This window comes from Pelecanus crispus, chromosome 1 (assembly GCF_030463565.1).
Source record: "Pelecanus crispus isolate bPelCri1 chromosome 1, bPelCri1.pri, whole genome shotgun sequence".
NCBI lineage: Eukaryota > Metazoa > Chordata > Aves > Pelecaniformes > Pelecanidae > Pelecanus > Pelecanus crispus.
The window spans coordinates 130,001,038-130,017,576 of NC_134643.1; the positions used below are offsets into that span (position 1 = coordinate 130,001,038).

At 47.1% G+C, this 16,539-nt stretch overlaps 1 protein-coding gene across 1 annotated transcript; it reads left to right on the forward strand.

The window, feature by feature from the left end:
- Positions 1 to 1,050: 1,050 nt before the first annotated feature.
- Positions 1,051 to 5,048, forward strand: RPL8 (ribosomal protein L8). The gene is made up of 5 exons (XM_075713365.1): positions 1,051 to 1,194; positions 2,585 to 2,726; positions 3,163 to 3,381; positions 4,448 to 4,563; positions 4,849 to 5,048. Exons 1-5 carry the CDS (start codon positions 1,057 to 1,059, stop codon positions 5,005 to 5,007), a joined length of 774 nt encoding a protein of 257 aa, XP_075569480.1. The 5' UTR covers positions 1,051 to 1,056; the 3' UTR covers positions 5,008 to 5,048.
- Positions 5,049 to 16,539: the final 11,491 nt, after the last annotated feature.

The following is a 16,539-nucleotide window of genomic DNA, read 5'->3' on the forward strand; positions in this document are numbered from 1 at the left end:
CTTCCTGCAAACAGCATCTTTGGCCCAGCTAATTAAGAAAAAGTTTCGGCATGACGGCTTATTTTAGGAATGGCTCTTGGCTCGGGGAACTCGGTTGCTTACGCGAGGTCTCCAAGCAACAGGCTATCAGCCCTCGGAATTTTTAAGCAGCAATTGCCTCAGGAAAACCCCAAAGAAGCGGAGCAATGAACTTTGAGACTCCTGGCCGGAGTGCGGGGGCAGTTCTTCCCCACTCGTCAGAGCTGCCTCAAACAGCGTTACGAGTGACCGAGCAGCTGTCCTCGCCGGCCGGCCGGCCCCGGGCCGGGCAACGGCCCTGGGCTCCCGCCTGGGCTGGGGCCCGCGGGGGCGGCGGGGCCTGGCCGAGACGACGCCCGCCGGGCGGGCGGGCCACGCAAACGCGCCCGGCGCCCCCGTACCGCGGCCTCCCCGGGCCGGGCCGCCTCACGCCCGGCACCGCCAGGTCGGCCCAGGGGGAGCTGAGGACGCCCCAGCTCAGTGAGGCGCGAACCGCCCGGCCGAGGGGAGCCGCTGCCCCGGGAAGCGGCGGGCGGGGCGTTAACGGCTCCCAGGGATGAGTGGACCCTCCCCCTCCCTGACGTCACTGGAGGGGCGGGGCAGAGCGCCGGCGCAGCCCCGCCCCCCGCAGGAAGCGCGAGGGCTCGGTTGCCTGGCAGCGGGCGCGGCGTGACGTCACGGCGGCGCGACCGCTGCCCGCCCTTCCCCGCGCCGGAAGGGCCTTGGCGCCGCGGTGACGTCAGCGCTTCCTTCTTTCCCAGCGAGGCCAGAGCGGAGGTAGGAGCGCGGCCGCCGCGTCCCCCATCCGCCGCCATCCGCCGCCATCCGCCCCTCGCCCGCGGCGCGGCCGCCGCTGCCGCCCGCCCTGGCGCTGCCCCCGCGCCGGGGGGGCCGGGCCGCTGGGGGCGGGGGGGGCCGGGGGCCGCGGCCTGGCGGTAGTGGCCGCGGGGGCTATGGGGGAGGGGAGGAGGGGGCACCCCTGCTCGCGGCGGCTCTAACGGCCGTTGGCGCCGCGCTGCCCTCTGCCCGCAGGGCGCCATGGGCCGCGTGATCCGGGGCCAGAGGAAGGGCGCGGGCTCCGTCTTCCGCGCCCACGTGAAGCACAGGAAGGGCCCGGCCAAGCTCCGCGCCGTCGACTTCGCCGAGCGGCACGGCTACATCAAGGGCATCGTCAAGGTGAGGGCGGGCCCGGGGCTGCGCGGCGGGGGCCGGGGTGGGCCCCGCGGGAGGGGGAAGGGCCCTCCGCAGGCCCCGGCGTCGAATGCGTGGGGCCGCGAGGCCCGCGCCCCTCCACTCCTCGCTGGCGTGAGGGATCTGAAGCCCGGTCAGCTGTGCTGGAAGCCGTTTGGCTGTGCCTTATTCGGGCTTCTCGTGTTTGTTAAGTAAGTCACGGTACTTGAAACGTTAAACTACTGTGGATTTGCGACAGCGTTTCAGTAAAGAAGCTGGCAGCATGTAGGCAGCAGTACAGTTTTTTCCGAGAGCTTTGCTAATGCAGGAATATCAGCAAGCTTTTATATCCCCTAAGAACTCCGGGTGCCTCGTGAAACATGGGTGGGCAGAGTTGTCCACGTGTTGATTGCATCTTTAAAAAAAAAAAAAAATCCATCTTTGTACTAGCATCTATCATCTTAGTCCTGAGCGCTGGGGGCAAGGCAGTACTTTTATTTGGGGTAAGATGCAGTGTTCCAGGTGTGCTGTAGGTATTTTTTTGGGTGTCAGCGACTTAGCCTGCCAACAGTGCCACTGGGTACCTAGCTAGATGCGCTGAACATCTAGCCGTCTCTTCAGCCTTTTAGAGCGAGGTCATCTTCAGGCTGTGGAAAGAACTTTCTTCATGCTTGCCATAATTGAGTTTGATGGTAAACGGTAGGTAGGTTTGATTTAAACTTATGTAATACACAGGGGGGTTTTGCCCGACAGGGTCGAAACCAGCAGAAAAAACAGTAATACTGGACACCAACAACATCTGAGCTTTCCTAGGAAAGAGACACATCTTAAAGAGCATTCATCACTTAGCTGTAGTCTAAATATATGGTTGTGTATTGGAATCTCAGTGTACTTCAGGAACAGAATTGATATATTTTTCCAACGCAAAAAGAAACAGTAAGTCTGCACTCCCTCATTTAGGGACTTACATAACTTCAGTGTATTTAATATCAGAAAGATAGAAACACTTCCGTTCTAAGAAAACACTTGGAGAAATTGCTGCTTGCGTCCACTTTTGTCTCTGCCCAAAGGTGATTGGGCAGCTAGTGAAAGTGCATTTCTTAGTACAGAGAGATCCAATATCTGCAGAATGTCAGGAATAAACCAGACACAATTAGTTTAAAGCAGCACAATTAACCAGAGTTGTCATTTTGTGATACAGATACTTGAGGTTGTATTCTTACAAATGTGAATCTTCAACTCGTTCATGTTGGGAGAAATCAAGATCCCTCTGAGAAAGGGGGGATCCTAGTGAGAATTATCTTGGTACTAATGATCTCCAGTTTTTCTAGTTCTTTGATTTCTGCAGAAGCCATGACAAAACACTGTGTCCTAAAACATATCTACGTTCCAACAGGACATCATTCATGATCCTGGCCGAGGCGCTCCCCTTGCCAAGATTGCCTTCCGTGACCCGTACAGGTTTAAGAAAAGAACCGAGCTTTTCATTGCTGCTGAGGGTATTCATACTGGTCAGTTTGTTTACTGCGGCAAGAAAGGTGAGTTAAGATGGAGAGTGTGTTGCCTGGGCAGTTTCAGAAGGCTAAAGCAGATGGCATCTGAATATGTGAAGTTCAGGATGTTTAAGTGCAGTTGTGAGCCATCACAAAGCAGTAGCTTCCTCTGGCTTCAAGCAGACCTAGATTTCCTTGGAGACTGCGGTCTTCTCACGCAGCCTGTTTTGATTAACAAGCCTAACCGTGGTTCTTGTCAAGTGTTTGGATTGTTCTGTCTGGAGTCCCATTTTCCCTGCTTTTCTGTTATACTGAATGTGAAACTTGTGTTTTGAGTCAAACAATAAAAAGTGCCCCTGCCTGTTGCTACCAAGGCATTTGCATGGTGCCCTTCTATGCACAGAGGCCCACGTTAAATAGAATGGTAATTCAAGTACAGGAGCCTGAATGAACCTGTTAGTGCTCTGATTGCTTTTTGCAGCTCAGCTGAACATTGGCAATGTTCTACCTGTGGGCACCATGCCGGAAGGCACCATTGTGTGCTGCCTTGAGGAGAAACCTGGTGACCGTGGAAAGCTGGCCCGTGCTTCTGGAAACTACGCCACCGTTATCTCTCATAACCCTGAAACAAAGAAAACCAGAGTGAAGCTGCCTTCTGGCTCCAAGAAGGTGATTTCTTCTGCAAACAGAGCTGTTGTTGGTAAGGAGCAACACCTATGAACTTGTCTTGTCACTGAGTTTACGTACTGCTAAGCAAGCTTTCAAACGGGGCCCCAATTCCCAATACTGTCTAGAAAATGTCATAATTTCCAGGCTGGACTCAGGATTATACACAGGTACAGTCTGTGCAGAGTATATTATGCCTGCATTACTTTTGGTAATGGGAACTTAAGCTGGGAAATAGTTTGACCTAGGGAGAGGACAGAAAAGTAGATGCTGGTTGTCCTCAAGCTGTAATGGAATCGCTCACCCTCTAGAATGTGCAGTCCTTGGGGAATAACATCTGCAGAAAATGGCATTGATGGTTTCCCGCTTTTGGTACAGCGCCTGAGGCTGTAGGGGTAGTGCTGAAGGTGCTTAGCTGCTGTAGGTGTCGTCAGTTGGGTGAAGTATTCTGGAAGGTCTGACAATAAAAATACTGTTGTCGAGAAGGAGACGTCTTACCAGGTTTGTTATACACCTGACTGACAGCTGTACTTTTGACACTTGATGTAGTCCTGGGCAAGTGCTGAAGGTGCAGGGAGAGAGACAACTGTTGGATGTGAGCAGTGTTACTTGTCTTGATGAGACAGAAGTTACCAAATATCCTTGCATCCAAATAGAAAACATAAAAATTAATAATTTGTGGTCTCTTACTCTAGTAAAATTGACTAAATAAATAAGGAAATAACTAACTACTAAACCTCAAAGGGCTCTAAAGTCCACTGAGCTCTTTCAATTCATGCTTTTTTTAGTTGTAATACTAACAAAACATTTTTCCCCAAGAAATGCTAGCAGTAAAACTGATAATGCTTTAGAAGGAGTGCTAAGCTCAATCATACATATGTATGGATTGAAAAATGGTGGTTAAGGTACATGTCTCCTTGCAGATCACTTAATGTGTGGCTAGTAGCTGGAAAATATTGGATTGAATACACAGTTGGGATTGTTTGAGATTGCTCCTCAGAAGCTTGTTCTTAGACCTTGAGTATTATTAGGAATAAACTGTTTCTTTCTCTCTCTTGCCTGCAACATTTGCATGTTACCATTCCTCTGATTTTTTTCAGGAATCGTTGCTGGTGGAGGTCGTATTGACAAGCCCATCCTGAAGGCTGGCCGTGCTTATCACAAGTACAAGGCGAAGAGAAACTGCTGGCCGCGTGTCCGTGGTGTGGCCATGAATGTGAGTCTATTTTCAATTAAGAGTTTTCACTTTGCTTTTTTATGGTTTAGAAATGAGTTGTTTGAGATGGGGAGGAGTCTGGCACGTATCTGGAAAGAAAGCTTTGCAGACTACCCTGTAATCGCGCATTTAATTAGGGTAGCTAGCAGCGCTTGATAGTTCCTGCACTGTATGAAAAACAAAGCAGTTAAATTTTTTGTTCCTGAAGTCAGTTTATTGCTGTTAATCATCCTACTCGTTTCTGTTGTTAATTACATTGACGACTTTTGCTTTCCTTTTCCACAGCCTGTAGAACATCCCTTTGGTGGTGGCAACCATCAGCACATTGGCAAGCCGTCAACCATCAGGAGAGATGCTCCTGCTGGCCGCAAAGTTGGTCTCATTGCTGCCCGTCGTACGGGTAGACTGCGTGGAACAAAGACTGTGCAGGAAAAGGAGAACTAAAGACCCAGTATGGAGTTTACAGAATAAATTTTTAAAACATAGCTTGTGTGAAGTTCAAGTTATCTGTTGGTAGTGTGGCTAAAATAGGGGTAATATTCAGCTTCAACAGAGGGAGTTGTGAGCGGAGGTGAGGGTTCTTTCCCCTGCCTTTGAGAGCAGGAATTCTTTCAGCCAGCACTTCCAGTCCGTAAGCTGGCACTACAGGCTGGAATAACACTTGGTGTAGATGCTCTTGTGCCCAGGTGTGATGTTAACACTGGCCTGGTCACGTGGTTGCTTAGGCCTGACAAAGCATTACAGACTGATCAAGTAATCCCTTGGTTACCTGGTTTAATGAGGAATCTAGCTGCAATGGTTAAAGGGTACTCAGTTTTCTAAGTTCATAGACTCTTCACGTAATGGTTTTCCATTTTTGTCTGCTGTGTTTCTTTGGAGGAAAAGCTTGTGAGAGTTGTAGAACTCCTTAGAGAGGAAGTGTTTCAGCTACTATTGCTGTCAAGTTTGGGCCTCCTTTTTTGAACCATCAGGCTGCAATCAAATCAAAGACATGTCCCCCTGAGCACAAACTCTAAAGTTTGAATTCTCACACAACCTGCTACCTTTACTCTTCAGTGTTTGGAAAGGGCAAACATCTTCAAAATTCTCTCCTTTGCAGGCTTTTCAGCAGGGTGGGGTCTAGCTTTTCAGGACTGGCTAGTCCTAGGTACTGTAATGAGTAATGGCACTAATGCTTCACACTAGGAAGCTGTATTCTGTCCTATGAAAAGCCAACTTTTTGGAGGGGTGGGGAATGAGATACAAGTTGAGGGTTTTATTGCAAAATGGCTTAATTCACTGGCCTTTGGAGGGGGTAGCAGCACCGAGGGCACCACAGCAGCACCGCTGCTCACTCCCTATCTCGGCTGAGACTTGCCCTGCTGCAGCCCCTGTGTGTCCTGGCTTGCAGCACGCCCTCCATGCCTGCCCGCCTCGGGGAGGGGGGTACCCAGGTCCTGGGGTTTGCTGGCGTACGTGCCTGCTGCCGCAAACCAAATGGCACCCAGGGACAAGTACGCTCCCCGCGGGCTGCAGTGCCCACACCCAGTCTGTGTTGTGACTTCAGCCAGTATCGCTGCCACTACAAGCCAGCGGCAGAGGGATGCGGGCAGGCCCTGTTTCTGTGATACTGACTTGTTTGTGGACTTCCTTGAGTCCTATCATTCAGTCTGTTGTGATTAACTCCCACATAGCTGGAAGTGCTACCAGAATAGACATGAATTCATCTAAGGGCTAGATATTCCCAAACATAGTAAAGCGACAATCCTTTGGAAGATGTGACAACAAGGTATGTGGGATGCAAAAGTGTATTTGGTCTTCAGAGCAAGAGGTTCTTTCCCTTACAGTACGGGGTAGTTCACATACAGCAATTAAAAATAACACCACTGATCCTGAAATGCCTGTGCCAGCCCTCCGCATAGGAGTATGACCTTATATTGATAGGAATCCAGTGGAATGCAAAGCAAGAACTTATCTGCTATATCTACCCGCAAAAATAATACTGTAGCTGGCCACACATGTCTAGAGAGGAAAAGGTGATTAAAAAAAAAAACCAACCACACACCTTGAAGAAAGGCAACAGATCACATTTGGGAAAAATCTAAAAAGCAATTTGACAAGTTCTGTTTCTTTTTATATACCCCCAGTACTATCAAAGTTTGTGAAAGTTCATGTCTCATGGGGTTTTTTTGCCATGAGGTCAGAAGTTCTTGTTTATGTGCTTGTCTTCTCCTGACATGGATCTAAATTTAACACTCTTCCCAAACAACGTCAGAATAAAAACAGTTAAGTATTTAATCTTCAAATGACTACCTTGACAAGAGCCCAGTTAAGAAAGATTTCGCAATGCATCAAATACAGTAGAAGTTTCCTCACGTGACAGCCATTCTTTCAGGCTGTTGGTACAAAGAACTTCCAGAACAATTTGCATTCAATACACCGAAAGGACTCACAGAAACCATACTTTCCAACCATGCTTGGATTTGTTGACTCCATATATTTTTTGAGGGAAGGGGGAGGTTCTCACTGACAGCTCTTGCTGCCTTTATTGCTGATCCCAGGCTCTGGCAGGTAGCTCACAGACTGCCAGGTGTTCACAGCCGACAGCTGGAATAGCAGCGTGCTAAATCTAGAGGCACGGAATAATTGCACAAATAAATAAGTACCATATTGCTGAAGGTAGCTACAGACACATTTAATATAAATACACAGGATGCACTTTAAATTCACACAGTAGCGTGAGGATTTTGAAGATCTGAGTCCAGTCTCCAAACTGAGGAACGATTGCTCTTGTTGCAAGTAACTAAAGTATGGGCTCTTGTTATCAAGTTTGCTGCAGGTTGGAGGCTTATCTTTAATGCTTGCATCCTATAGGCTTGAATGCGTGCAACACGTTCTACCTGCTCCTTCGGAAAGACTACCTGGAAATGAAAGCCAGGGTTGTGAAAAATCATAGAGTATGTTCTGAACGCTACCCCATAACTGCTAAACAGGGAGTTTAAGCCAGTCGACCGAGGAAGAATTAGATACGTCCATTTGCTCACACATGAAAACTTTGAGCACGTGACTAGGTAATGAAGTGGTCCCTGGGGCAAAACACATTTCAGAGCAGTAGGACAGGACTCCTCGGACAAACTGAACTGGAGGAGCAGACGAAGCCAGAGGTGGAATTTTATGCAAGATGGTGCTTGGAAAAAAAACCAAAACTGTGGGAACCCGTGTGTGTGTACACGTGGAGCAGCGTTTATGGTCGCAAGCATCAGGCTGCAGGAACCCCTCGTCCTGGTGGAGCTGCACGACGAGTATGCTGCAGGGTGGCACAAAGGCGGCTGCCACCCACGGGAGTCCTCGGCCTCCGTGGCGTCGAGTCAAGCCCCTTGGCGCATGGTGGGAGAGGTGTGAAAGGAGCGGCTGCTTAGCGAAACTGTGGGTACCTACAGCCAGGCTGCCAAACAATCCGGTGGGACAAAATACAGAAGAGCAGTATCAGAACTTAATTCTTTCAGAGGGAAAATTACTCTAGAGGCTTTAAGTCCAGTAACACGTAACTTAAAGTAAAAAAATCCATGGTGATATTAGCAAGCGACCACAGCACAAGACAAACATTCTTTGGGGCAGAATGCTCCCCCCAGCACTAGCCCTGTGGGATGCTATAAATTTATGACAATAAATGTGAGGGAAGAGAGTTTTTAATTCACTCACTTGATTTAGAATCATAGAATCGTCTAGGTTGGAAAAGACCTTTAAGATCATCCAGTCCAACCATTAACCTACACTACCAAGTCCACACTAAACCAATCAAGGGTAGACTAGACTAAACCATATCCCGAAGTGCCACATCTACCTGTTTTTTGAACACTTCCAGGGATGGGGACTCCACCACCTCTCTGGGCAGCCTGTTCCAATGCTAGACCACCCTTTCCGTAAAGAAATTTTTCCTAATTTCCAACCTAAACCTCCCCTGGCGCAGCTTGAGCCCATTTCCTCTCGTCCTATCGCTAACTACTTGGGAGAAGAGACCAACACCCACCTCACTACAACCTCCTTTCAGGTAGTTGTAGAGAGCAATAAGGTCTCCCCTCAGCCTCCTCTTCTCCAGGCTAAACAACCCCAGTTCCCTCAGCCGCTCCTCATAAGGCCTGTGCTCCAGACCCTTCACCAGCTTCGTTGCCCTTCTCTGGACACGCTCCAGCACCTCAATGTCTTTCTTGTAGTGAGGGGCCCAAAACTGGACACAGTATTCCAGGTGCAGCCTCACCAGCGCCGAGTACAGGGGGACAATCACCTCCCTGCTCCTGCTGGCCACAGCATTCCTGATACAAGCCAGGATGCTGTTGGCCTTCTTGGCCACCTGGGCACACTGCTGGCTCATGTTCAGCCGGCTGTCTACCAACACCCCCAGATCCTTTTCAGCCAGGCAGCTTTCCAACCACTCCTCCCCAAGCCTGTAGCGTTGCATGGGGTTGTTGTGACCGAAGTGCAGGACCCGGCACTTGGCCTTGTTAAACCTCATACAGTTGGCCACGGCCCATCGATCCAGCCTGTCCAGGTCCCTCTGCAGGGCCATCCTACCCTCCAGCAGATCGACACTCCCACCCAATTTGGTGTCATCTGCAAACTTACTTGATTTAAGCGAAAGACTAGAAAAATCAGAGGCTCTAAAGAAACCAACCTAAAATGAAAAATTTCAATAAACTGAAATATGTTTTCCAAACTGAAGGTCGAACTTAAGACAAGCTGTAGAATAGAGGGTGAACTCCAGCACTTTACATGATAAGGGAAATTAAGAGAATTAAAAATGTGTCAAGAAAAGAATAATAATAATAAAAAAACCCCCATAAAAACATACCATTGAGTTACTAACAAACTTACTTCAGCCTTGGAGGATGTGTGAAAGCACTGAATGGAAAATGAAAATGTGACAAGTTAACATCAGTCGCTGGCCTCTGCGTGGGCTGAATGGAGTGTCAGTCACCTGTGGCAGGCAGGAGGTTCAGCCGAACAGGGTAGCGGCTCCTTCTGAATTTAGGCTGTAGAGATTGGAAATTAAACAAGACAGGGACACGGCAAAGAAGCAGGGCGCCTTCCTTTACCACCTTGGCTGGCAAGATCCTCGGCGTAGGCTTGCTACTTTCAAAGAACAAAAATGTGGTGCAAACACCGCAGCATCAAGCGGGACAGCATTTGGACAATCGATAAATCAGGAGCATTTTGTCAGGATAAATAGAGCAGAATGTGGTGTGTTTCACTGTGATCTGTGGCTGGTCCTGGGATTCACGGGTGAGAGATTTACCATACAGTGAAGTAAGCTGATTGGAAATAGCCCCCCCGACTTCCCGCCTCGGTTGGTATCGCCTCCATCGCACAGCACACAGACGCCTGCTGCACTCCGGCGTTACACAGTTTGGGTACCGCTGAAGCCATCAAGTGCCAACAGAAGAAATTAAAGCTCAAGCCTCCCCCTTCTGCCCCCTTCTCCTGCGTCTGCAGGAGGTACCAGTCCCCCACCCCCTGGCAGCCAGCGGGGTGGTCCCGCCACCCCGGGCCCTAAACCCCGCTCCCTGTTGAGAAGTTGCTGACCACAGACAGCAGGAAAGCGAACTGCTGACCTGCTGGGGAAGTGGACAGACTTCGGAGCTTCTCGCTTTACCGAAGAAGCTTTAATACAAAACCACTGTGGAATGTAAGTTGGCAAAATAAATGCAAACCAGGCTCAATAGAAAATGCGTGGCACCCTTGCATGGTCTTGTGCTTCTCCTACCCCCATGACTCATCCTGTGCTTTTATATAAATTCCTAGCAATTATATTTTAAATGTATATCATAATTCAGCAACCTCTTGCTCAAACCAGCTGTTCTTATCAGCATGATAGATTACACAGTTGCTTTGCTTATGTACTTTACATCCAGGATACTTGCTTCATGGATGAGTGTCTCAATTCCCAGTGCTAAAGCTGCAGAGAGGACAGGATTCAAACTTCAAAAACCACAGCCATACTTATTATTAAAATAACAATAAAAGAAATCTCCCGTAAAGATTAGCATGGCTATAAGGACATCAGAAATCTTGAAATGAAGCAAACTCTATTTTAAAGAAAGGTGTTAAAGTGTTCACGCAGGAATTTCAGTGGTTATTTCCAATAGAAGGCTTTGTTTACTAAAAGAAAGAAAAAAAAGATACATACCAGTGAAGCACTAAAAAGTCTTCCTTTCAAAGGGCTTCAAATTTCCACCTACTGAAAGACGAAACAGCATTTTCTTTATACTTTCTTAAGTATATTTTTTAAAGTATATTCTTAAGTACTGAGAAACACCAAGTCCTACCTAGGCATCGACAGGTATCACAAATTCTTTCATCTTAATATAACACCCTCATTAACATTATGATCCCTTTCCAATCTACTGCTCCCCCGACACCTCAGCAGCCCCATGGCTGTTGCACAGGCAGCACACAACTCTAACTTGCGCCGAGACCCACACGGCAGAAGCCAGACTTCACCCAGAGGTGGGCAAGGCTCGCCTCTCCGGTGCTTTCCACGCCACCATCTCCCAGTCCTACCGGGACGCCCGCAAACTAACCGCCCGCCCTTGATCAAGCAGGAGCGGGGGGCATTTCTGGACGATCCACAGCCCGCTACGCACCAGCGCAGGGAGGGAGGGAGGAAATACAAAGGGGAGATGCAAGGAAACTGCGCAAGGTAGAACAAGGTCAGAGCAAATGCATCCCGAGAGGTTTTGCAAAAAGGACGGGGAAACAAGCTTCAGTGACAAAATTATAATGCTGACTTTGTTAGGTTGAAGTTACCAGGTAAGCGAGTATCAAAACCAGGAGAAACGCTTCAGGCCATATTTTCAGGTAATGTAAAAACCACAGGAGCCCAAATTCTAAAAGGCTTTAGGGAGTCGGGTGATCGATAAATCATTACAGATTTCACAGTCTCCATAGAAGTTAAATTAAAAATTGGCTGGTTTTGTCCTGTGGCATTAGTGAATTCTCAGAGAGAAATGTGAGAACAGAACACATTCGTGGGAGTCGCTTTACGTTTTTGCTGTCTTCATCAAAAGCTTTCTTCTCCCCAGTTTACAGCAACCCCCCAACTGGCAATGAACTACTGGGATACATCCAAAATTTATCTTGAATTCTTATTTTTGCTAACATGTTGATGTCCAGAGAATTCACACGCATGTCCACTCAAAGGGGTTACATCAACTGAACAGAGCTACGATAAACGCGGGTGTTACCTGCTTCCACGGATGTCTCGCTTAAATTTTTATTTAATGTTAGTACTACAAATTCCCAGTAATTTGCCATTGTTTTGTATTTTCATTTACATGTCTTCAAAGGCAGTGCCAAGAGCAAACACAGTAAACCAGAGGTTTCCATTAGCTCTCCATTACACTCACTTCAAACTCATTTTAGGTGACGGCCCTTGCTCGGGTAGAGCAAAGCGACTGGGTAATTGGTGCATTAGGGAAACGCAGGGGTAACAGCGGCTATCCAGCAGCCTGCACTGGCTTTTAACAAGCGGGAATGTGAACGGACGCCTGTCCCTGGAATAACCCCTCAGTGAGTTTGGCCCTCGGCAGGCAGGAAGGTGGAGCACCCCCCAGGAACGTTCCCCTGCAGCCAACTCTTCTCCAGTGACTACAGTGCACTCGAGTCGGTCCTTAGGTGCTGTAATAGATTCAAAGGCAACAGCAAACCTGGCTACTTTCCCAAGTCGAGGACGCCCCAGCTTTATTTCCCTGTCTTCATCACAGCGGGTCTCTTCCATCAACAACTTTGTTATACTGCATTTTAATAAATTCAACACAAGAGTCCTCCACTAGCCCATTCTTCAGTTAAGTCCACATTTTATTTATGGTTTGCTGTTGGTACTTCAATCAGATTTATATATACATGATCTAAAACCTACATCAAAATCATGTTGACTGCTCTGAAGACCGAGAGAAGAGACACGATTGAAGTTTTCTTCCGCAGCTGTATGGTAAGTCTACATTCCCACAGCAGTTTTTTGGTTCAGGTTGCAGGAGTGTTCAGAAAGCCAATGCCAGGTCTCTCTCAGACTCGGAGTGGGAGGGTTACACAGTTCTCTTTCAGCATTTCAGTCTTACACACAGCCACGGTAGCGATCGGTAACATTTCTTTCTAGATATACACCTGGGTTGATCTGCAGAATACTGGCTTTTCACATTCTAACATCCCTCCCTTTCTAGCCCCTCACCATATCAACACAGCTAGAAACCGAGATACCTCCCTGCGGTTGCATTGTTTGAACAGTCTTAGTTGCAAATGGATTTTATGCTACTTCACACGGGTAAGGAGGTAGCAGGAGAGACTGAGTAGAAGTGTTTGTGAGTCCGCGTGGTGCCACCTGAAAAAATAGGGGATCCTTCATTTCGACGCAAACATACGTACCTACTCTTGAGTCACGTTTCAAATGATTTCATACGTCCCTGGGGGGAGGCAGGGACTGCCCTGCGCCTGCCCAGCAGACAAGCCCGACCAGGTATTTCTGCACCTGCATTGGCCTGACCCAGAAGAAACCATCATGCTGCTGAAGCCACTTACCGGCGCATCAGCCTGCAGCGGCTCGGCAATGAACGTCAAGAGGTAGAAAGTATTAACAGAACAAGCTTGCGAAGCTTCCCCGCTCAGCCCCGCTCCCTGCTTTTATTTGGTCAGAGCATTCAACTCGGTACAGATCTCGGAGAAGAAAAATAACAGAAAACGCTTCCAATGCTACTTCATCAACGTCCTGCTAGCAAGCGGTGCTTGGGGAAGCCTCTGGTTCAGGCGAGTTCCCACCGCAGGGCTCACGCTCAGCTGCTACCAGGGGGGTGAGCCCAGGCAAAGCACGCTCAGCGTTTCCCGTTCCCGAGGGGATTTCGCACAGCATGACCTCTCTCCCTTCAGCGAAATATTTCCATTTCTGCTATTTCACCTGTTCTTAATCTCGCAGCAGGACAGGTAGATAGATTTTGTGAGCATCATTAAATCTTGAAGACCTAGTCTTCATGTTTCTAAGCTGTTGAATTTGCTTCCAGAAGACTTTCTAAGGACTCTGAAGCACCCACCAGATATTTAAATACAATCAAGTATATTAAGAAGTGTTCAAGTTTTCAATCAGCCTTCTTTCCAAAGTAGATTCCAGTGAGACCTACCATTTTTATTGACCTGTAGAAACTAACTGTTCAAGACAGAAAATGAAGGGGCAGGGGAACAACAAACAAAACCCAGTAAACTACGAGCTATTTGAATTCGAGACTGCCATCAGTAGCATGAAGCTTTCGTATCCCACATCGATTCTGAGAAGATTTAAGAGATGACAAAGCCCACCTGGTCAAGGCTGTGGCTGCTGCTACTGCACTGTAAAGGGCTCCGGTTTGGAGAGCCGGGCTGCTTGGCAAACACGGTTCTTTTGTAGCAGCTAACAGCAAAACAGCAGGTGTAGGTAGAAAAGGAGGTAAAAACCATCACGGCAAGTGAAGGGATTGGATTCCAAGAAAATACAAAAATATTAAATAGAAAATGGTCCTGGCAATCTAGAGTGAGCAACTTGGTAAGAAAGAATTGTAAGAAGTAATGGACAGGAATTTAGGAATGGTGGACAAGAACTGAGCAGCATTCAATAAATAAAGCTATATTTAAAAGCTGCATACAGCTACCTTTAAAAGCTGCATCCACAGAGGTATCATTACAGAAAAGGAACATAACTGCTTGCTTAATGGCTCAGGTGAAATCACACTTGGAAAGCATTCATCCAGTCCTGGTCATCGTATGAAAACAGAAACAGCGCATCACGACAACGAAAATGGAAATGCGGAATAGGGAACTGGCTTATATGGGAAAACCAAACATTTAAAGATTTTGCTCTGTTAAGGGCTGAAGGGGACATAAATTAAGAATAAAAATTAACATTATCAGACATTTTAAATAGCGCAGAGACAGAAAAGAAGGGAATGATCTTATTTTCCTGCACTGGATGTTTTTCTATGGTTAGATTTTGGATGAATTCATAGAACCTGTTTTCCTTTTTCTCCTCATTATTCAAGGTTAGCTCATTGTTAAAAACTAGAATACACTTGCTCATTATTTTCACCATTGAAGAATGACACTGTCATTTCAGAATTGTGCTGATGTAATTAAGGCTATATTAAGTTCTTCTACGGAAACAGCCTGTAGGTCAGTTTTGTTATCAAAAAGTGGCTTTAAGGAATTCTAAAGCTAAAAAAAAAGAGTTGGGTATTTAAAATCTGATGAAACATTAGCCCTTATTCAGGAGAGTTTTTCTCCTTCAGAAACTGGTTCTCCTGTGCTTGTTTTGATTTCATTGTCTGCAAATAAGCATAAATAAAGCAAGAAAGATAGCCGCCTTTTGTGCCTCCCCATGCCCCCCCCCCCCGACTTATCTGGTGTGATCCCTGCAACACATTACCAGCTTCAACTCTTACGGTGCTGAAATCAACAGGACTCATACAAATACCAATGAAATACATGGATCCACCACAGATTGCACTGGAAAAAATCAGATCACAGGATGAGGATCTCTGAATTTAAGTGCTGGAATCTACGTCAACACGCTTCTGTGAACAGCCTGCTGTAACAGAGGCTGCAGGGGCAAGACTGAACACTTGCTCTTGTAAAAAAGGACAAAAGAATGGCTATTTGACACTTTAAAATAGTTAGTCCAAGGGAAATTTTTATACCTTAGAAATAAAAGGACATTTATAGTACAAACCTTAAGAAGTTACATAGCATAAAAAGTGACAGTGCTCGGATCGGGTGAAAGCCCTTCTAGTGCCGTAGAGCTGTCTAGTCCGTAACGGAGGGCAAATCTCAGCGTAAATGAATGTATTAACATGACAATCCCCAAAGAGCAATAGCAGGAAGGTATAATGAACACCCTGGAACAGTATGGAGGGCATATACAGGGCACGCTGCTCGTGCTGCTGCTGCACAGAGATCCTTACTGCGCTAGTGTAGACTGATTCTAGCTGCAAGCCAGAAAGAAAATGCACTGAGCTTCGAAGAGCTGTTTGCTGTCGTCTTCCTCATGAGACCACTTGCAAGAAGAACAGAAATCATGTAGAAGGATGCAGCCAGGTTTCTTTCACCTTGCTGTTTATTGTAGTACCACTGTGCAGCATGCAATATGTACAAGATGGTTCCTACTTCTCCCCCAGAAAGCCTCGTCTTGCTCTAAACAGAAGGCAGGTTTAGACTATCCCCAAGACCTTATGGCTGTGAGAAAAGTGGTATCATGAATGTGACGGACAGCACAGGAGGCAAGAAGATGAGGAGCCAAAATTCCTGTTGTCCTGATTACACTGTGCTGGAGCAGGGCCACAAATGGGAAACTCCCGCACCTGTCTTAAGAAATGCAAGGTCAGCATCAGCATCTTAACCTCCCAGCAATTAAGGTGTGTGTCTTTCACCACAGGGGTGAATTTCCTGTCAAAGTGGATTTGCAAGGGTGGACTAATAAGGTTTAACTAAGATATTTAAACACTTAATTAGTTACTCTGCAAATTTCCTACTGTGCCACTCTTTCCTCTAATTTATATAGTTAAAGTTTCATCTGAAGTTAAATTCATTGCATTGAAAGCCTCGCTGCAATGCCCAGTAACTGAAACACATACCAACAAAAACGTTGAGCCACTTTGCCTTGACATAGTTTATCCGCCTATTCATTCCTGGCAAAAGACTCGGAGGTAGACAAAATTTATTGAACCAAAGATGAAGTAAATTGCTACAAGCAGCCCATTTTTGCCCATTTTAGCTTTGGCAGAATGGCTAATCTCATTCTCTCCTGGAACTTAGGAAATATATAGAAAGTTTTGGAACTGTAAGTGCTTTTTCATGATACATATGCTAAACACACCAGCTAGGCACAACAAAGTGGCTGTGAAGGCGTAATAGCAATTACCATAACACAATCTTCTCATGTCATATAAAGTAAAGTTTCACTTGGGAAGGGGCGAGGGGGGGAGAAAT